This window comes from Gymnodraco acuticeps, unplaced genomic scaffold (genome assembly GCF_902827175.1).
Source record: "Gymnodraco acuticeps unplaced genomic scaffold, fGymAcu1.1, whole genome shotgun sequence".
Taxonomy (NCBI): Eukaryota; Metazoa; Chordata; class Actinopteri; order Perciformes; family Bathydraconidae; genus Gymnodraco; species Gymnodraco acuticeps.
The window spans coordinates 203,024-224,967 of NW_022990029.1; the positions used below are offsets into that span (position 1 = coordinate 203,024).

At 40.6% G+C, this 21,944-nt stretch overlaps 2 protein-coding genes across 3 annotated transcripts; one reads left to right on the plus strand and one right to left on the minus strand.

The window, feature by feature from the left end:
* Positions 1-243: 243 nt before the first annotated feature.
* Positions 244-6,728, plus strand: si:ch211-125o16.4 (neuroblast differentiation-associated protein AHNAK). Its single transcript, XM_034214994.1, has 5 exons — positions 244-449; positions 1,803-1,893; positions 2,048-2,165; positions 2,292-2,467; positions 2,772-6,728. The coding sequence occupies exons 2-5, from the start codon at positions 1,888-1,890 to the stop codon at positions 6,348-6,350; spliced, it is 3,879 nt and encodes a 1,292-aa protein (XP_034070885.1). The 5' UTR covers positions 244-449; positions 1,803-1,887; the 3' UTR covers positions 6,351-6,728.
* Positions 6,729-6,932: 204 nt separating this feature from the next.
* On the minus strand, positions 6,933-20,932 carry edaradd (EDAR-associated death domain). 2 transcript variants are annotated; one of them, XM_034214996.1, is made up of 6 exons: positions 20,703-20,932; positions 13,315-13,373; positions 12,887-12,929; positions 11,252-11,322; positions 9,120-9,171; positions 6,933-8,340 (listed from the first exon to the last, which is right to left on the minus strand). In XM_034214996.1, the coding sequence occupies exons 1-6, from the start codon at positions 20,758-20,760 to the stop codon at positions 7,952-7,954; spliced, it is 672 nt and encodes a 223-aa protein (XP_034070887.1). In that variant the 5' UTR covers positions 20,761-20,932; the 3' UTR covers positions 6,933-7,951. The 2 variants fall into 2 exon arrangements, with proteins under 2 accessions (XP_034070887.1, XP_034070886.1); XM_034214995.1 differs by having other exon boundaries at positions 11,252-11,325.
* Between the last annotated feature and the right edge of the window lie 1,012 nt (positions 20,933-21,944).

The window sequence follows — 21,944 nt, forward strand, 5'->3', positions numbered from 1 at the left end:
AAACAGCCAAAGTGCCAACAAATGTTATTAATATGTTTTAAACATAAAAGTCAGATGAAGTTTGTGAGTGAAGTGTAAGTGTGTGTGTCAGGGTTGCTATGTGTTTCTCTTAGTAAACCTGGTTAGTCCTGTTAGAAGGAGTGGTGTGTTTCTCTTTTGAGCTCTCGTCAAGTTTCGGCTGCCAAAAAGGCCTGCGAGACGCTCTCTGTGACATACTTTGAATTTGAGGCGTGTGTGTGTGCGTGTGTGCGTGTGTGGGAGTGTGTGTGTGTGTGTGTGTGTTGTAAGGGGAAAAGGGGGGCACTCACAGAGGCGGTACTGATGCAGCCTAACCTGTTCTGCTGGCTCGCTTAAACTGATGGCATTTAACAGATCCATCCCGTCCTGCCTGACAGAGCAGCCGTGACACACGGAGCAGGACACATCGCTTTCTGGGCCAGCAGCACGCGGTGAGTCCATCGAACTCTCTTTTACTTCATGTTATACTAAATGATCCTTGTATCTTGACAACTGATAGACTTAAACCGTAAGTAGTGATTGGCTTTTGTAAATACAGCACAGAAAGCTTGTACAGTATGAATATTCATTTCAGTGCATGTGATGCTGATCTAGGGAAAAGAGTTTAGACTTGACTTTATGACTTGAACTGAGGTTTGGTGCGAGGATACATACTGGGTTTAAAAAACACTTTATAAATTGTGATTTATAGACATAATGTCTTGTAATCATTTCAACAATTTCCTTTTGAATGTTGTTTGAAAAAAAAAGTTGATGTTTGAAAAATGGCCCCAGTTGCACATTCAAGGTCTCGGGAAAAGTGTTGCATTAAGTGAGGATTCAAAACGAAATGCTAAAACTGTAGATCGAGAATAGTCAGAAGAATTAAAAGTCACGAGTGCTGCTGTCAGTGTGACTCACACCCTGCTGTGAGTCAATGTAGTAGGAATTAATGTTAATGTTGACACCCTCTTTTAGTGGATACACCTAGTGACCATACTCTCTGTTCTTTAATTGCATATTTCTGGTTTGGGAAGTCTGCACTGAGCCTAAAGGAACTGAACATTCATGTTGTTAGTCTGTATTTATTTTTGTTATTTCTCTGAAACCAAGGTGATTCTAAAAAGTGGTTATAAGATAAAACTAGTGGCATGATTGTATATCCTTAAAAGATGCATGAGGTGTAGCTGACATCAAGTTGCGGATTCTTTTGAATGTGTTCTCTCATTGCACAAAGCAAGGTTGTTGATGTTTCTAAGTATAAGAACATTGGTAGGGCTGAGTTGTTTGTCCGCTTGGTCTGCACATTAATGTTGCATCGACACTGATCTGTGTAGAAGGTTTACTAGTAATAGTGTTATTGAACGGTTTGGAGTTTAGGATTAGGGTTAGTAATATTGCAACATTAAATGTAAAACCTAATCCGTCTTAATTTATGCAACTATGCTGCAAGTACATTTCATTTGCATGTGAAGATGTTGGGGTGTGGTTGAAGGGAGGGCTGTGTATTTGAGCTGAGCGATGTGATGTCATTCCGTATGCATCCAAACCAACTGGTTTAGATGCATACATTCCCCGAACAAACCACTAGTTTACATATAGCATGAAAACCATGTCCATTGATTTGAAAAAATAAAAGGGGTCTTTGGTTTCGCAGATGGAATGGTCATTTGTTTGAATCCTGCATTTCTTCTCCTTATCTTTCATAAAGTACATAGCAAGGTAACATTACTGAGTGAAGTTATGTATATATTAAGTTAGTCACCAAATAATACCTACAATTGTGTTTTTTTTCTATTTTACAGGTAACTTTGGTTGGGTTTGGAGTTTCCATGGCTTCTTGTACTTTGGTATACATTCGATGACATGTGTATAAAATACAACTAAGAAATGATGGTAAGTTTGTCAAATGACAATATAAACCTGCTTAATATTATATGTGATAGCAAATGTCTTCATGACAAAATGACTTTTTTGATGTGCTAAATAGTGCCGATGTGTGAAAATAGTGCAAACCTGTCTCATTTGACTGTAAACAACTTTTGAACAGAGTGAGGACAGCAAAAGTAGAACATTCTCCGAAAGCCTCGTCCTAGACAACTCTGAGCAAGGAGTTGTCATTACAGGAATCACAGATGACACAGCTGCAAAGAGTGGCCTACGAGCAGGTAAGAGAAAAACAAGTATATATTCTTACTGCAGTTTTGGAAACTACACCAATATCTGCAAAACAAAAGATTGAAGGAAAATAGTGAAACTTGATGGTATTGATGAGTTGTTTCTACTGGTTCCAGGGGATGAGATTGTAGCAGCCACGATACACCTGGACCACCTCAACAAAGATGAAGTGCTACGATTCCTGCAGGCCCTGGAGCCATATGATGACAACATGATGGTTCTGACCAAGAAGCAGCTCAGCGCCGGTGCTGGCCTTGGCTCCTTGGGATTAGATCTTGATAACCCTTCAAAGGTACACCTCACAAGGGTTGGTCACACCCTGATGAAAAACAAACACTCTCCTCTAGATGTGACATTGTGTTAGGTCAAAGTCATTCTCCACTGATGAGAGTTATTCACACTGGGAACTACAACCCAAAACAGCTGCTTTAAATGCACATTTTTATAATTCATAGTAGCAGCAGCTAGCGACAGGGTTTTTCTTTATTAGCCGAGTGTTAATAAAAACAGTATTAAGCTTAATATAACTGATAACTGACACATGAGCTGCTTTAATTGATGTCAACCTTGTTTGTTTTTCACTCCATCACCAACAGATACTAAACCTAAAGGAAGATCGGTCACTGGATGCAGCAGCTTTTTCCGTTAATGACCTGAGGGGAAAGCTAAATGCTTCAAAGGGGTTGGGGGGGGAAATAGATGGTCCTACTCTCAATGGAGGTCTTCCCAGTTTAGGTCTAAATGAGCCTTCAGCTGATGGTGGTGCCAAGTTCACAATGCCCTCCTTTGGACTGTCTGGACCTGATGTAAATGGCGATCTTGATGGCACCCTCAAAGCACCAGATATCAGTGTCTCAACTCCAAAGCTCAACACCCCCAATGCCTCGCTGGACATTGAGAAACCGGAACTCAAAACAGGCAACCAGAAGTACAAGGCACCAAAATTCACGATGCCACACTTTAATCTGCCTCACCTCAAAACGCCTAAAGCAAAAATGGATGTTTCTGGGGATGTAGATCTCCCTTCTGGAAATGTAGCGACACCAGACCTCAATCTATCAGCCCCAAGATTAGATCTTAATAGTCCAGGTTTGGATCTGAATGGGCCGAAAGTGAATCTCAATGGCCCTGATGTAAACTTAGAAACCCCAAATGCTGATTTTGAGGCACCCTCAGGAAAAATCAAGTGGCCCCATCTTAAATGGAAAGGTCCCAAGGTTAAAGGACCAGATGCTGACTTAAATGCTGACCTGTCCACACCTGATGTAAGCCTCAACATGCCAAAGATCGATGCAGATCTAAACATCCCTGCTTTAGATGTTCAAAGCCCAAATCTTGACATTGATGCCCAACCTGTTCAACCCAAGTGGCCACATTTGAAATGGAAGAAACCTAGACTTAATGACCCAAAGGCTGACGTGGACTTAGATGCAAACCTGAACACACCAAATATTGATGCCTCCCTTCCAAAAGTGGAGGGTGGAATAAATGGCCCAGATGTTGACATCAATTTGCCAAAGGCTGACGTTGGAAACCTTGATCTAAATCTGAATTCCAGTAAAGTCCAATGGCCTCACCAGAAATGGAAGCTACCCAAACTCAAAGGACCAAAAGCAGACATTGATGCAGACCTAAACACACCCGAATTGAATGTGTCGACGCCAACGATTGATGGTGACCTTAATGCACCAAATGCTGAGCTGAATCTTCCAGGAGCTGACATTAATGGCCCCAATGTAGATTTTCAGGCCCCCAATCTTGACATGGATGCTAAAGACCATAATATTAAATGGCCTCATTTGAAATGGAAGAAACAAAAACTTAATGGCCCCAAAGCTGATATGGACCTGAATGCAGATCTAAGCACCCCAGATGTTGATCTCTCTGTTCCAAAAATTGATGGGGATATTTCCACACCAGATGTTGATCTGAATTTGCCCAGAGCTGATGTTGATGTTACAGCACCAGGTGCTGACCTTGAGGCCCCTCATGGCAAATTCAAATTCCCAACACTCAAAAAGCCCAAGTTCCTGCTTCATGGGCCAAAGGTGAAAGGCCCAGATGTTGACGTTGATGGTAATGTTAAAGCACCTGACCTGAGTCTTTCTCCTCAGGCATCCCTTGATGGGCCTGATGTTGATCTGAATTTACCCAACGCTGGTGTTGATGTTAATGCACCAAATGTAGGCATTGAGGGTCAATCTTGGAAGGGGAAATGTCCTACTCTTAAAAATCCAAAGTGGTCCCTCGCAGGTCCTAAGGTTAATGGTCTAGATGCAGATGCTGATATTTCAGCCCCTGATTTGAATCTCACGTCTCCAAAATTTGATGGTGAAATAAATGCCCCAGATGTTAATCTAACTTTACCAAATGCTGACCTGGAGGGCCCCAAGTTAGACATTGATGGTCCAGATGTTGAAGGTCCTTCTGGAAAAGGGAAATGGTTTAACTTCAAGAAACCCAAAGTGGGCACACTGAAGGGTTGGAAGGGTGGAATTGATGCTGATATGAAGGTACCAGACGTTGACCTCCAGACACCTAAGGTGGATTTGGTTGCACCAGACTTTTCAACCCCAAAAATGGAGGCTGGGATAGACTCACCAGATTTTGACATTAATTTGCCAAAAACCGATCTGAAAGGTCCTGCTGTAGACCTTCAAGCTCCAGAGCTTGATGCCATAGCTGGAAAAATCAGGTTCCCCAAAATAGATTTACCGAAGTTTGGTTCATCAGGGCTGAGGGTAAAAGAACCTGATCTTAATCTTGATGCCAACGTACCTAACCTGAATTTATCTGCACCCACTGTCAAAGGAGACCTCAGTACTCCAGATCTAGATGTGGGTTCTTCACTTAAGACAGATATTGACCTTTCAGGCCCACAGACTACCATCAGTGTACCAGACCTTTCTACCCCAGATATTAAAGCTTCCCAGGTGAATCTTAACTTGCCCAAAGCTGATCTAAAGGGACCAAGCATGGATCTACCAAAGGCAGACCTTTATGTACCTGACCTGAACCTGAATGCACCACATATCAGCCTGCCCTCACAAAACATTGATGGAAACCTCTCAGCACCAAACATAGACACAGGATTGCCAAATGTGGACCTCAACCTGCCCAAAGCAGACCTCAAAGTACCTGATGCACAGTTAAAAACACCAGGTATAGGTTTTGATTCCCATGTGGGTGAATTTAATATGCCTCATTATAACTTGCCAAATGTTGGTCTTCCAAGTCCTGAGGTAAGAGTTCCAAGTATTCAACCTTCAGTGGAGGCTGGAATCGAGGCACCAAAAGTCAACATTGACACTCCTGTGGTGGATATCAAAGGACCCGAAGCTCCAAATGTAGATGCCAATCTTGAACAGTCCAAGTTGTCCAAATTGTTCCAGAATTTTAACTTTTCAGGGCCTAACATAAAAGACCACACCAATGCAGATCTTGACGTTTCACCTGATGTGAAGGTCAAAGCTCCCACTGTAGAAGGAGGCATCAGTTCACCTAATGGAAATGTCTCTGTTCCTGAAGTGAGGTCAGGCTTCAGCACACCTGAACTGGATACCACAGCTGAAGCAGGGGCTGAAGTTAAAGGGTCTCCAAAGAGTAAGCTTAGATGGCCCTTTAAATGGGGATTAAAGTCTGGTTCAAGTACCGATGAAGAGGGAAACGGAACTGACTCTGAGACTGACGTGCCTAATGCAGAGATGGAGATGCCTGTATTCAAAACCCATAGACTGCCCCGGAACAGCATTGATGCTATTGGAGCAATTGGTGATACCTTCAACTTATCAAAACTAGATACTGAGGCAAAGGATTATGTAGTCAGCAAAGGGATCCGCTTGCCAATGGTAAATGCAACATCAAAAGCAGGAGAAAAGGTTGACATCATGGAGAGACTAAAAATGGCAAAAAATAAAACTCCATCAGCTAGCATCTCACCGAGCGAAGGGAAGGCTGATATCGATCTGAAGCTAGCTGCCCCAAGTCTGGATGTCAGTGCCTCAACAGAAGCAGATTCCTCTTTGATGAGAGGAGGTACCTTCAAAGTAGAAAAGCCAGAGTCTGCACTGGGCCTAGTGGCCCCAGAAATGTCCACATCCGATGAAAAGGACAAATTGTCATTGAGCCTCTCCAACATGCTTGGCCTTAATATCAAGCATTCAGAGGCTGAATGATTCCTGCCAGGCTATAAGAAAAGCTACAGTCCAGAAACTTTGTAAATACATCCAACTTAACCAAATATTTGCCTAGAATTGACCACATAAGCTACATTATCCTTCTTATGGCATAACTTTATGTAGCCTAGTCAAGAAACGTGTGTTTATTAACTATGTGTATATTCCTGTTATTTATATAAGCTTTTTTTTTTCTAAAGATTGTTGATTTTGAAGTATGTTACTTATTACATGAAAGCCTCTGTATTGCACGTGATCACATTGAGCTGTTTGTGAGAAGTGCATTCATCTTTAGATGCTAATAGAATTGTGAATGAATGTATTTGTTCTTTGTTTGTTGAATAAAGAAACTCAATATAAATAAATAAGAACACTGTTCCCATTTTCACTATAGTGAATACCTCACTGCATAGTTCTTTCCAGGAAGCTTTCTGCTTTCTATTATTTGGAAACTAAGATGTTGTCATAATAACATCAACTTTTTGAATAAGACAAAACATATTATTCCTAGTTAAAACCCAAAAGGTTGGTGTAACTTTATGTATTACATAATATTTACTTTAATAATGAATAAAGCTTTTAAAGAGTTTGATATGTGTTTATTTCATACTGAAAAAAAAGTACAATAAGTAATCAGTTGTTTCTTAAAAAAGAACAAACTAAATGCCAAAGGCCGTTGATGTTTGCATGAACACTTTCAACTGTTGTTTTAGTTCACACTTTTTACAATTAAAATGTTTGAGAACATTGTTTGGGTTAGACCAAAAATAGGATGACATTTATGAAATAATAATAATTATTGATGCGAGTAATACAACTTTTCAATCGTAGAGAAATCGTTCACATTCCACCAATGGAATAACGGTAAACGAGACAGAGCCCATACGATTATTTCTCAAAGGTTGTGACACAGTTCCTGTTAACATGGAGTGTTATTTCCAAAGAACAACATCTTTTATACAAAATAAATACTCTGCCATTCCTTCTGAGTCTATGTAGACACATGTCAGACACACATCAGAGTGCTCAGCCGGGCCAGCTTCTCTTTGAGGCTGAACTTAGGCACAACAGGCTTTGAGCTCAATGCTAACTTCAGTATGCTAACATGCATGTGATGACCTTGCTAACATGCTATCTGTTTAGCAGAGATAATATTTACTTTTATTTATTTATTTGTGTTCACCATCTGAAATTGGTTTGTTAGCATGTTAACCTTTGCTTACAAGCACACAAGTATATTAACTGTGATAATGTTGGGAATGTAAGTTGTATAGGAATTTTAATTTAAAGCAAAGTATGAACACATTTGATATGATGATATCGCTAAAGGAAGAAATTGGGGATCACCAAGTTTGACCAAATGTGTGGTGCACTCTACAGAGCAACAGCCTGATTGGCCATGCTGCTGACACAGCAACACATGTTTCAAAAGCCAAGTGCTTTACTGTCTGTAAGATCCAGAGATTCCTCATCGCAGCTGACATTCTCCACAGGCAGTTGACAGTGTTGGTCACTTTTTTAATCATTCTCAAGATTCTTAAGATCACTTGCTAAAGTTACTAATGATAACAAATATGAGAAAGAAGAGGAAATCCCACTGGCTAATGAGCCTGTTGCCAGCGCGAGGGCCAGTCCTTCTCCATCCAGCGCTGCAGCAGCCGCAGCACGTCGATGCGCTGGTACAGGCGGCAGAGCTCCGAGAGCTCCGTGACAGTCTTCTGGTTGTAGCGCAGCAGGAACTCCTGGGTGGGGCTGTGGGACAGGGAGCCCTGGGTCCGGTGCTCCAGCAGGGTCAGTTCATCGTAGCTCATCCCCCAGCGACTAGCAAAGTTCTTCCAGTTTTTGATGGTGCAGTGGTTTGGATCCAGCTTGAGCCGCAGTAGATCCAGGAGGTCTTTGTCGTTCATGAGGTCACTTATCTTGGGAGGGGGGGCCGGGCAGCAGCACTTTTCACAAGGGCTGTGCAGTAACTGCAGCTCTTTGGGGAAGTCTACGCTCAGAGATGGACAAGGAAAATTGAGTTAGAGAAAGTCTTCATTGCAAATGACAAGATTCCAAGGGGCATACTCTGACCCTTCTCCATATCCCCCATGTGTCAATATTGTCAACTTTCACAATAAATATTGTTAATGTTAACATTTGTCAGGTGCAGACATATCAACACCTTCCTATTCAGAGGCAATGTTTCAAATTGGGAAAGTGGCAGATGCACAAGGTGGGTTATAGTTGTGCTGATTGACTTATTAAGTTCATATCATTCTGGATTATGCATGATGATTTGGTTGATGTTGTTATTATATATAAATATCCTACAATTTAATGCCCAAAGGTGTCAGCAATAAATTATCTGTTGCCCCACTGCAATTTGATTCGCTAATTCCTGAGTAATGATCTCATTATTTGGCAGTGGTGTAAAGTAACTAAGTACATTTACTCAAGTACTTGAGTACACTTTAAATGTTGAGAGACTTGTACTTTACTAGAGTATTTCAATGTTTTGCTACTTTGTACTTCTACTCCACTACAGTTCAGAGGTAAATGGTGTACTTTTACTTGTAAGAGTATTCCTACACTCTGGTACTTCTACTTTTACTCAAGTACAAGATCCGAGTACTTCTCCCACCTCTGTCATAGCAGGCATAAGTATTCTTTCAAGCAGTCAACAATTGTGGAATTGCAAAGTCTTTCTTTAGGAGAAAAAGCGTTATGGATCTCCCAGAAATGAGTGACTTTAGTCATGATGTTCCTATTTAATATGAATGTGTGTACCTGGTGAAGTAGTTGTTGGGCAGGTGCATTCTTCGACTCCATCTTGAACTGGCTACAACACAAAGAAAGACACATAATGACTTTGAATGACATCACATCCAATGTAAAGACAGCTGCACAAAGTCAAAGTCAAACATGGCAACAAAATGAACACAATGACAACCTTGTACTGTGTGACTGATCATTTATTGGATGGTTTGATAATGCCTAAGTTGGTTATGTTTTCAAATATACAAAAACAGGAGGAAAATCACAGTATTTAACACTTTGTTTGATATGAACGTCTGCCACAGCTACTACATGAAAATGCATAGTTCCTGGTTGTCATAGAAACACAACACGCTTTCCAGCTCGAGTTGTTCAGGATCTAGGCAGACAAACAAAAAGTGATTGTCAGAGAAAGGGATGGAACTGAACTGTATTATTCCAATGTTTTGACTGTTTCTTACTATTGTTTCACATTTCATTCATAACAAATGAGGTGAAGCCAAAGACCATGTTCCACATTAGGGACGATTATGTTTCTAAAGCTCTAAGATCTTACACGGAACACGGAGCTTGCTGTAACAGTGACACTTTTATCCCTCAACACAGTCTGACAGGATGAATCTGAGGTCGTAACCCTGCTCTATTGCTCAGTATTCTCATGACATACTGTATGGGTTTATATGAAACAAGACAAAAATGGAATATTTATCAGTAAATACGCCCACCATTTGTCTGTTAATCTGAAAGATGGAGAGTGATTATAAAATTCGATATGAAATGAAACGAATAATACATAATTGCATGTTGTATTGAGAGTGACAGGTTTAGACCACGATCACAGGATTGTGTGGGTTTACTGAACAACTCATGATAGTTCTCTTTGGCTTTCATTCCATTCACCATCTACTCTGGTACTACTCTAACTGTTTAGTAGTCAGGTTTAATGGAACAGTTTGTGTACCACAGCCGAGCCAATGGGGGAGAACCTGTCGAGCCAAACACTGTGCAGTACAAAGCTCTAAAGTGCACGATAGTGAAGTTAAACACACTGTGGAACTCCTTAGAAACTCCACAGATCAGCTGTTTTCATGTCACCAGGGGAGGGAGGGTTACTTTACAAATGTAATCCGTTACAATAACTAGTTATTCGTCAAAAATGTAATCAGTAACCAAGATGTAAAATGTAGTAACAGTAAAGTTTACAAAGGCTGTTTGAACTTCATACATTAATCAAAAGCATAGACTGTATTTTTGTTGAATAAATCAGGTGCCCACTTACTGCATTACAAAATAAATGTATTTAAAATAAAGAAGAATTAAAGTAGCCTAAATATAAACCTAAAAGACAATTTATTCAGTACTTCTACCTGTAATATATTCATCTTTATTTCAAAATGTTTTGTAACACCGTCATCCTGCTAGTCATCTCTATTTAAAAAAAATGTAAGCGTAATCGGACTACTTATTTACTATTGTAATTGAATACAGTTACCTTTTCTTTGTATGCTGATTACATAATCTGGTTAATGGTAATCCGTCACTCCAACACGTCACTCTACATTGGGTCTGTTCTGTGTTTCAGAGTTTGCTTGCTGCAGGTGTGTGTTTTGAGCCTCACACTGTGGACCTGATGTGTTTTCATTGACTTCTGCCAGTTAAACATGTCTCAACAGAACACATATTGCACACTGACGAACATCAAGGCTCCACACACAGAATCAGGACACTCGCCTGGAGGGATGCATTCATTTCTCTCCTGAGGATTGGACAGACTGGAATGATCTAATTCTCTTCTCTGTTCCCACTGCTAACCTTGTAGTCCAGTTGCCAGGATAGTGAACCTGGGAAGTACCCCAACGTTTAGGGATAGAAATGTATAGTACCGGTCCCCCGCACATAGAAACTGCCGGATGCTAGCACAAGTTGTTATGCTAACATATTATGCTAATTATGTCCGCATATATGTGGACAATAGTTTAAAATGTGGGTGAAATCTAAAACTGAAACTAAGCTTTATTTGATACTTATGTAACATTACTCTGACTTCTGTTACTTTTCTTTTTAAAAGGAAGTTTCTGTGAAATGTGACGATCAAGTATTCATGGTACCCTGACAGGTTGTGCATTAAAGGTATTCATACGGACCTGTCGTATTCTGTCTGAGGAGGGGCTCAGGTATCCAGAGGTCATGGAGGTCAGGTGGAGGGTCACAGCATCTGCTGGAGACACATCACTGACATCAGTTTATTCCCATAAACTACAACTACCACAGTATCACCCCACAAAGCAGTCAAGTGGCTTTGCATCCATGTCTGTCTAAAATGTCTTTGCTTCATCCTCTTATCCTGTTACATTTGAATAACATTGTCATATTAAACCTTATAGAAATGTGACTTTAACCTTTGAACACCAATAGCTAATCAATTCATTCTTCCTGTAGTCCATGTGGACGTTTGAGCCAAATGTAAAGAGATTCCCTCAAAGGCTTCTCTGAGATACGGCGTTAAAGAGAATAGGCTGACAGACAGAAGACTTGTCATAATGACGCCGGCTTAAAAACACATTCATCACTGGCAAATATACTTGAACAGTATTTCACATACACATACGTATTTCACCAGTCAAAAGTTTGGAAACACCTTTTCATTCAATGGTTTATGTTTATTTGAATTTGTTTCTACTTTGTAGATTAATACTGAAGACATCAAAACTATGAAAGAACACATATGGAATTATCTAGTTAACAAAAAAGTGTTGAAAAAATTAGAATATGATTTATATTTAAGATTCTTCAGAGTAGCGCTGTTTTGCCTTGATGACAGCTTTGCACACTCTTGGCTTCTCTCAGTCAGCTTCATGAGGTCGTCACCTGGAATGGTTTTCTATGAACACGTGTGCCTTGTCAAGAGTCCATTAGTGGAATGACTTGCCTTCTGAATGTGTTTGAGACCATCAGTTGTGTTGTGCAGAGGTAGAGTTAGTTCACAGTGGAAAGCCCTATTTGACTACTGTTGTAATCCATATTATGGCAAGAACCCGTCCATCATCACTTTAAGAAATGAAGGCCAGTCGATCCGGAAAATGTCAAGAACTTTGAATGTATCCTCAAGTGCAGTCACAAAAACCATCGAACGTTATGATGAAACTGGCTCTCATGAGGACCCCCCCCCCCCCCGGGAAAGGAAGAGCAAGAGTTACCTCTGCTGCAGAGGATAAATACAGAAGAGTTACCAGCCTCAGAAAGCACACATTAAAGCACCTCAGCCTAGAGCCCACATCAATGATCACAGAGCTCAAGTAGCAGACAAATCTCAACATCCACTGTTCAGAGGAGACTGCGTGAATCAGGCCTTCATGGTCCAATCGCTGCAAAGGTCCACTACTGAGGATGGACAACAAGAAGAAGAGAATTGTTTGGGCCAAGAAACACAAAGAATGGACATTAGATCAGTGGAAATCTGTACTTTGGTCTGATGAGTCCAAATTTGAGATTTTTGTTTCCAACCGCCGTGTCTTTGTCAGACGCAGAGAAGGTGAGTGGATGGCATGTGTGGTTCCCCCCATGAAGCATGGAGGAAGAAGTGTGTGGGGGGGGGGGCTTTGCTGGTGAATCTGTGCATGGCTACCACAGCATTCTGCAGTAGCGGCTACTTTGAAGAATCTAAATTATAAATCATATTCTGGGTTTTTTTAACACTTTTTTGTTAACTAGATTATAGCATATACATATAAATACTATGACCATCATTTAACTGGACCATTGTGGTTTGACTTATTTACCATTAGGATCGGTCACCTGCACTGGATAATTGGCCTCCAGGGACTGTGGGAGAGAGCAGACAACATCATATTAGAAGTGAACAGAGTTAAGAGAGAAACCGTGGTCTTCTCTGTTAAGCCTTTTCTGGGGAGCTTTACTTGCAGTGTGTTAAGACTGAGGCAACATTCAAGATGTGCTGTGGAAGAAAAGGACTGTGTGCAAAGAGAGGAAACAGCCTGCTGAAACCTGTTCTTCAGTCAGCCTCGGGCGCCAGCAATCACAGCACAGTGTGGTCTGTTATGGTACATTTGTAAGCAGATTACTGTTAGACTCTGCTTTCTGAGGTAGAACAATGAGAAATGAGCGCAAAGCAAACTGAATGGAAGACAAGTCAAGACAATGAGCCAGTTAAACAAACACGAGTGGAGGAAGAAATAAAGAAACTTACAAACTCTGCCACGAAGCTGGTGGTGTCTATGTCCTCCACAGGTTCAGAGCTGATGACGTCTGTCACAGAAAGGAGAAACATGCTTCAATGTATGATATCACCTCATTCTATCCACTTCCTACATATCACCAAATCATCATCTGCAGAGACGCCCAGAAAGCCACATCCTCCAGCCGACGGGTGTGTTCTGGTGTGTGAGTATGACCAAGATTGGACATGTTAATGAAGGAAGTCAAAATAGGTGGTATTGACACATCATTATCATTTAAAGGAGGTAAACGGTCATTCGGAAGATGCTTTATATATTTTGATCCAGCCGAGTCATACCAAATCCCTGATTAAAGCAAAACAGCTTTCAGTGAAAGCTTCTCAAAAACAATGAAAATGCTGTTCAGAACCAACATGTCTTGAATCAAATCCTCTCAGCAGGGAAAAGGAATATTTCTAACAAGCACGTTCACGGATGAGTTGGGAGGGCAGCACAAAGGCAGCTCTTCAGCTCCACAAATACCTGGACAGGGCAATGTGGGCCTTCATCAGTCTACGTCACTGTGAAGCCTTTGTATCCAAAGGCCTACAAATAAAGAAGTCTTCTGGCCTTTCTTGGGTTACCCTCTATGACGAGGAAAGTGTATTTCACATGGGAAGCTAGAATAAGGATTAAGTGATCAGGTGTAAGAAGGATGTTTCCTCCACACAGCTTCCAGAGAGCTGTTCCCTCAGAGAGCACACACACACACACACACACACACACACACACACACACACACACACCACACACACACACACACACACACACACACACACACACACACACACACACACACACACACACACACACACACACACACACACACACACACACACACACACACACACACACACACACACACCGACAGTGCGCCACTTCCTGTCAGTACAATCTCTACGTGACGGTGACTTTCTCTTGATGGAATGACAGGTTTTCACAGCAGGAACAGGAGGTGTCAGACTGTGTGCTTCCCCGTCACCACACTCCTGCAGACCAGCCCACACAGGGAAGTGATGTCACTTTGCTCCAATGTTGCTTTCAGCCGCTCTATTTCTATGCTCAATATTAGACTCTAGTTAATCATTCATAGCTGACTGCAGAACTCTACACACTCCATTTTAGTCTCATCCTGCTTCAGCTTCCATTAAAACCACCCTCTTATATTTGGCCTGCACAATAATGGAAATATCTCGCCGTAGGGGTTAGTGGCAGAGATATTTGAGGAACTAAGATTTCCATTTCAGACAAATGAACTGCAAATAGATTTGAATATTATTGCTCACCACTTTCCGAAGAACTTCAGTCAGGCGTGGAGCTCACACTGCTCTGGTCAACTTAGAACTAGCTGAACTATGAATAATGATCTCTTCATGTCCGTCAGCAGGTGCTTCATCCGTCCTATGGGGCAACAGCTGTTGTGTCTCTCACTTGAAAGCTTCTCAAAATAAAAACTCCATGAAGAAAATGAAATCTTTGAATTTAGTTACCTAGATTTTCAAAGTGAATCAGTACAGAACACTGATTTGAGATATCGGTACTGTAGAAGCAAACATTTTAGGGCTGCTACTAACCAATACATTTCATTATTGATTACTTGCTAATCATTTATATTCACTGTAAGTCAATAAACTGTTTGATTTGTTATATACAATTGAGTATTGTGTGATGTCTTCAGTGTCTTTTTGAACAACAGCAAACCAATAGCCAAAGATGTTCAGTCTACTACATGTTAAACACATTTAGCAGCAGATATTTCAAAGGCACCAACAACGTTTGGCATTTTGGATTATGAAATGATAAACAATAGTTGCCTTTGCCTTTTTTGAATTGACTCAAAGGTTTATTCCGTTGTATTGCATACAGTGTAAGCTTCTTCTCAGCACACTACACCTCAGGCTAGAAATGTGACTTTGTGAACTATTTGTATTATAAACTAATCTAAAAAAGTCCTTATATTCACTTAAAAAAGTGTTCAACAATGTTTTAAGCTTGAAATGGCATTGCTCAGAACTGCAAGCCTTCCAGTAGATAAGTGAACATTGCACCCATGGGTGGTATCCCCTTAAAGTTGAGTATATTAAGCATTAGGACTCAGTTACAATGATCAGGTGCTAGTGGAGCCCGGATCAGCATTGTTTCTCTCTCTGGGAATGCAGCGGCATGTAGCTGCACGCTCTGGATACAGTTCAAGAGATGAAATACAAACCACATCATAATACATCGCTATGGGCCATAATTCCACAGGTGAACACAGCTTTGCTCCGTTTTGACCACCCATGTTTCCTCTGAAGCGCAGCACAGTGTCTAAGCAGCCTATAGTGGCTGTTGGCTGAACGGCATTACCTGAGCCAAGTCTAGACTGAGAGCAGCCACACGCACACACACACACACACACACACACACACACACACACACACACACACATACACACACACACACACACACACACACACACACACACACACACACACACACACACACACACACACACACACACACACACCTTGGTCAAACTATCTGCTGCATGTGTAGCATCGCTGACAAAGGGTGCTAAGTGTGTCTCTCACTGTTTGTTTTCCCGACCTGCTAAGGATTAGCCTGGTATAATAATGTTTCTTTTAGCTGTTTAATAACACATCTCCTAACAATAACTGGATGTTTCTTACTGATCGGAGTGACACAAGAAATATTCTGAAAATAATTACTGCAAAGCTTAATGAACAGTATACAGAACAAAAGCAGTGGGTAACTCTGCCTTAGGGGAAATACGCGTACTCACTTTCTTACTGCAAACTACATGAGAAGCCTGATATCAATCTTATCTCCGTGGGTTCATTACAGAGCCTGCCGCTGGTTAGCTTAGCAAGAACACTGGAAACAACTAGAGAAATATAAACATGACAGTTTGGGGGAACTACATGCTAAAATTATTCCTTGACAAATAATTGCTGCATGGATTGACTGCGCACAGCTTCCTACACTGAAAAAACAGAAACGTTGACTTGAATTAAATGTATCATTTTCACTCAACTTTAATATTTTCTATTTTCAAACGTAAAATGATTGCTTTCAACTAACCTAATATAGTTATGTGAAATCTGTTTACATCAGGGATGTCAAACTCAATTAATCGCGGGCCACATCAGCATTAGGGCTGCACTCAAAGGGCCGGTTGTAACTTTAAGACTATAAAAAAACATATATAAATATATATATAACTACATGTATTGTATTACATTATTGCCTCTGCATTGGATTATTATCAGATAGGGTAATAACCAGGGGTGCACATGACTTTTTTGCCCTGGTTCTCAAAGGAGCACCTGGAGATGGTGCTTGGTGCGCATCCTTAAAATGAAATAAACCGGACCTTTTGAGGGGTACTTGACTTTATGAACGGGGAGGGGGGGGAGGTGCGCTAGTGAGCACTCTCATGAACTGTTCGCCTCGCAGCGGGGTTACTGTGCGGGGCACATAAAGCAGACCCTTCACGCGATAGCGAGGGGTTCTTGGTCCCCTCCTCTTCTCCTTGTACACAAACTCGCTCGGATCAGTCATTAGCCCGCATGGTTTTTCATACCACTGCTACGCTGATGACACCCAATTAATTCTGTCCTTTCCCCGCTCAGAGACCCAGGTCGTCGCACGCATCTCTGCTTGTCTAGCTGACATCTCTCAGTGGATGTCTGCTCACCACCTCAAGCTCAACCTTGACAAGACTGAGCTGCTCTTCCTCCCGGGAAAAGATTGTCCCACTCTTGACCTGACAATCAACATCGGCACCTCAGTTGTTTCCCCGACTCAGACTGCAAGGAATCTGGGTGTGACCCTAGATAACAACCTGTCCTTCACTGCAAACATCGCTGCTACAACCCGCTGCTGCAGATACACGCTTTACAACATCAGGAAGATACGTCCCCAGCTGACTCAGAAAGCGATGCAGGTTCTGGTCCAGGCTCTCGTCATCTCACGCCTAGACTACTGCAACTCCCTCCTGGCTGGTCTACCTGCATGTGCCATCCGACCTCTGCAGCTCATCCAGAATGCAGCGGCTCGTCTGGTCTTCAACCTTCCTAAATTCTCCCACACCACTCCGCTCCTCCGCTCGCTTCACTGGCTTCCGGTAACTGCTAGAATCCACTTCAAGACACTGGTACTTGCATACCATGCTGCGAATGGATCTGGCCCTTCGTACATCCAGGACATGGTTAAACCGTACACCCCAGCGCGTGCACTATGCTCTGCATCAGCCAAACGACTCGTTGCGCCCTCGCTGCGAGGGGGACCCAAGTTCCCATCGGCGAAAACACGTGGGTTTGCTATCCTGGCTCCAAGATGGTGGAATGAGCTCCCCATTGACATCAGGACGGCAGATAGCTTGCACATCTTCCGGCGCAAACTGAAAACTCATCTCTTTCGACTCCGCTTCGAGCGTTAGAACGATTAACGAAGCACTTTTATACTAATATAGGACTGGCTTATCTATAGCCAGTTGAGTAGCACTTGAAATGTTTGGCTCTATGAAACCTGATATACTTATATGATTCTGTTTTCTTCAAGGTTGTGTCTTCCTGGTCGAATGTACTTATTGTAAGTCGCTTTGGACAAAAGCGTCAGCTAAATGCAATGTAATGTAATGTAATGTAATGTAGAGCGAGGGATCGCAGATGCTGTCGTGCTTGCGGACGGATACAAAAAATTAAACATAAATGGCTCGCGAATTATACTTTGTAAAGTCTGTGTGTGGGAAACCCTGCTATCTTACCAGTTCTTATGCAACTCGCAAATATCTCTCTCTCTCTCTCTGCTGGTGCGCAAATGCGTTTTTTTCAAATTATCCGGTGCTCTTTTTTTGGCGGGGGGTGCGCATGCGCACCAGTTATGTGCAGTCCTGGTAATAACTTCATAATTAACTACGTCTGAAATCAGAAGTCTGGGGCAAATAATTACAAGTCTCTTCAGTGAGAATGTCAGAAAATGATTTTTAAAAAAAAGCCAAATTCAAAAAGAAGAAAAAAAAGAAAGTAACATTTAAAAAAAAGAGTCAAATTCCGAGAAAAGGGCACATTCTAAGAAAAAAGGCATATTTAGAAGATAAAAAGTCAAATTCTGAGAAAAAACATGTAGTTTATGGGCAACGTGCTTCTGTACATTACCATGTAACCGTATAATAAACATATAATATTCTTTGCAAGCTCTTGTAGGGCCACAGAAAATGAAGTCACGGGCTGGATTTGGCCCCCGGGCCACCCCTGCTTTACATAATACATTTAATTAAAGTCAATGTTTCAGTTTTTTTCCAATAAATGTATTATGTAAACAGATTTCACATAGCTATATTAGGTTAGTTGAAAGCTAAATGATTCATTTAAAATAAGAAAAATAACAGGTTATAATATTATTACTTTCAACTAACCTAATACAATTACGTGGAACCTGTTGACATAATACATTTCATTAAAGTCAATGTTTAATTGATTGGGTGCAGGGACGAGTTTGAAGGTTTGGGTCCATCATGGCTGGAGATCAAAACCCAAACCTGTGTTCATCCTAATCCCTGACTTTTGTTTAACTTCTAAAAACACTTAAAGCCTAAAGAAGATACTCCTGTCAGCGAATACATCAACTTCAAAAATATCTCTATGAGTATCAGACAATAAGAACCAATATTAGTCAAACCCTAGACCTGGAGCACAAAGCTATTTCAGAGAAGTTCAACAGTTTCCAGACACTGGAAAGGTCAGGTACGAGGTCGGAACAGACGTGACATCTGATTGGCTCACTAGGAGCCCACATTGCTGCTGTGGCTTATGTAGACAAAGCTCAGCTGTGATATACTACTTGCACACTAAATGTAAAAAATATATTGTGTTAGCTGTAATTTGGTCTTTCAATAGTGTTTTATTTGTCAGATAGTTTACAGATTTGTATCTTTATGGTCAACTTGAATATTTTCACTCTTTTAGTTCTGTTTCATCTTCTATTTTGAGATGTTTATATTGTATAATTGTTTCTTTTCTACTCTTTTTTATTTCTAATTATGTGCAATACTTGCACATAATTAATACTTGAGGCTGTAACGAAAAAAATCCCCAATTTGGGATCAATGATCAAAGTATATCTTATCTTAACATGGCATGCTGTACTATACATATGTTTTCTGGTGATGTAACATTTTCATTGGTGAAATGAATTGAAGTAAAAACCAAACCATATTGTATCTCCAGTTGAAACATTGCAACAGCCCTAAGTCCACATCCTGGATTAGTTTAGAGGTGTTCTAGTAGTGATGGTGAGGGAACGACAGTGTGTATCAGAATACAGACATTCACCTGCAGTGCTCTTTATTCTAACACAGCCTGTGAACGTGGTTTAGGTTTGCTACAGGCAGGAGTGGTTGAACTTGAGGAAATGGTAAAGTCACGTGTTAATAGAATGTGGGCCCATGCATGTACACATGACATGAGAACATGTTTGCATCGACAGCATGTTGGAGTACAAAATAACAACAACAACAACAACAACAGGCCAATGGAGAGTGGGTAATGAAAGTGAATGTTGTGTACAATAATTCATCATGAATACATATGTTGAATCATATGAATCACTGAATATAGACAATGGCAGAAAGTTGTAACTAATGTCTTCATTTAAGGTTATTAATCACTTACTAATGCTGTATAAAGCGTTTGTAAGGCATTGGAAAAAACGAATCTGTGTCTGACTACAGCTACAGGTGAGGGGGTCTGTAGTAGCTTGTAGAATTTGATGAGCTAAGGAGGATACACATTCTATGATCACATTATGAGAGCAAAACACATCTGCATGTGTATTTTACATTTCATTTCGTGACTATATTTAGATATTAGAAGGTTTTGTAATAGAGTTCTCACTTTTAACTTCTTAAGACAACTGAGAAAGTTGGTTTGTAAGTGAGTCATGTGCATATCATTAATTTCTCAGGATGAAGATCACTACTTTATAAATAGGTAAACTGTGCCAAAAGTAACGGTGTTTCCATTATTACACTGAGGGAGTTTTTATATTGTGGTGGCAGAGATATGACCGGGAAACACTTGCTGTTTTTCCCTTAACAAACTGTGCAAATCATTATGACGAAGACATTTTTTTAAATATATCCTAAGCTTACGATGAGTATTTGTGTAAGTACAACACAAACAATAATAAGGCATAATAAGATTAATTTAGGAATCCTTTATGTCAGTGTTGCAACATTAACTAATGATTTAAAACAAATGAATATTTTAAAGGGTTGAATAAAACCGTTAACACTGTAACGCACCGTACGCTACCTAATATGTAGACATCATACGAAGAAACTTGAATATTTACTTACCAAATGGTTCCTTATACGTCCTCAAACTGCTCATTGTTGAATCTGTGAAGTCCCCCATGGAGAGAAATGTATCGGGATAGAGAATAAAGCTTGTCTGGAGGATAGCAGAGTAGAATGAGACAGTAGTCCTTCACTGAGGGATGAAGCGCCGGCAGCCAGCGGCGGCAGCTCACACTGAACTCCTCCGCGAGCACACCGCACTACAGGAGCACTGCTGCATTCAAGACCGGCTCGGAAATACAAATAAGTCCCTTTCGAAGTCGTTAATAGGCGATTGCTTGTCAATGTAAAACCCCCGTAGAGCTACTTGCAGCTTTAAGTCAGAGGTGTTACTCATCTTGTACTTGGGTAAAAGTAGAAAGGACCAGAGTGTAGGAATACTCTGTTACAAGAAAAAGTCCTGCAATCAAAATATTACTCAAGGAAAAGTAGAAAAGTATAGCGTCAAAATATACTTAAAGTGTCAACAATAAAAGTAGTCATTGTGCAGATTGGTCCATTTCAGAATAATATATATGATATATGCATATGTTTTTATTGATCATTAAAGTGTTATCAAAGCTCGTAAAGGTGCAGCTAGTTGTAATGACTTTGTATACTGCAGGGTAGCTTGTGAACAAAGGTGGGAAGTAACTAAGTACATTTACTATACTGTTCTTAAGTACAACTTTGTGATATTTGTACTTTACTTGAGTATTTTAATTTGTTGCTACTTTGCACTTCTACTACACTACAATTAGTTCATATCTTTAGTTACTTCACAGCTGTGGATGAATGATGTGAAATATAATCAAGTGTTAAATCAGACTTTAGTTCCACCTGGAGTAAATCCACAAGCTACCCTGCAGTATACAAAGTCATTCAAACTAGCTGCACCTTTACCAGCTTTGAGAACACTTTCATGATCAATCATTATAAAACATATCATATATATTATTCTGAAATGGACCACTCTGCACAATGACTACTTTTACTTTTGGTACTTTCAGTATATTTTGATGCTAAATCGTATGTACTTTTACTTGAGTAACATTTAGAATTAAGAGCTTTTACTTGTAACAGAGTATTCCTACACTCTGCTACTTCTTCTTTTACTTAAATACAAGATCTGAGTACTTTTTTACATCTCTGCTTGTGAATTTCCTCCAGGTGGAACTAAAGTCTGATTTATGAGTTGTTTATATTTCACATCATTAATCCACATCTGCAAAGTAGCTAAAGGTACACAATAAATGTAGTGGA

What these genes read in the sequence shown, in the direction of transcription:
- si:ch211-125o16.4 (XM_034214994.1), top strand. An exon ending in AAAGAGTGGCCTACGAGCAG is followed by an intron (nt 2,166 to 2,291) that starts GTAAGAGAAAAA and finishes TACTGGTTCCAG; the next exon opens with GGGATGAGATTGTAGCAGCC. An exon ending in ATCTTGATAACCCTTCAAAG is followed by an intron (nt 2,468 to 2,771) that starts GTACACCTCACA and finishes CATCACCAACAG; the next exon opens with ATACTAAACCTAAAGGAAGA.
- edaradd (XM_034214995.1), bottom strand. Translation starts at nt 20,760, where the DNA reads ATGGGGGACTTCACAGATTCAACAATGAGCAGTTTGAGGACGTATAAG. An exon ending in GACGTATAAGGAACCATTTG is followed by an intron (nt 13,374 to 20,702) that starts GTAAGTAAATAT and finishes TTTCTGTGACAG; the next exon opens with ACGTCATCAGCTCTGAACCT. An exon ending in CCAGCTTCGTGGCAGAGTTT is followed by an intron (nt 12,930 to 13,314) that starts GTAAGTTTCTTT and finishes TCTCTCCCACAG; the next exon opens with TCCCTGGAGGCCAATTATCC.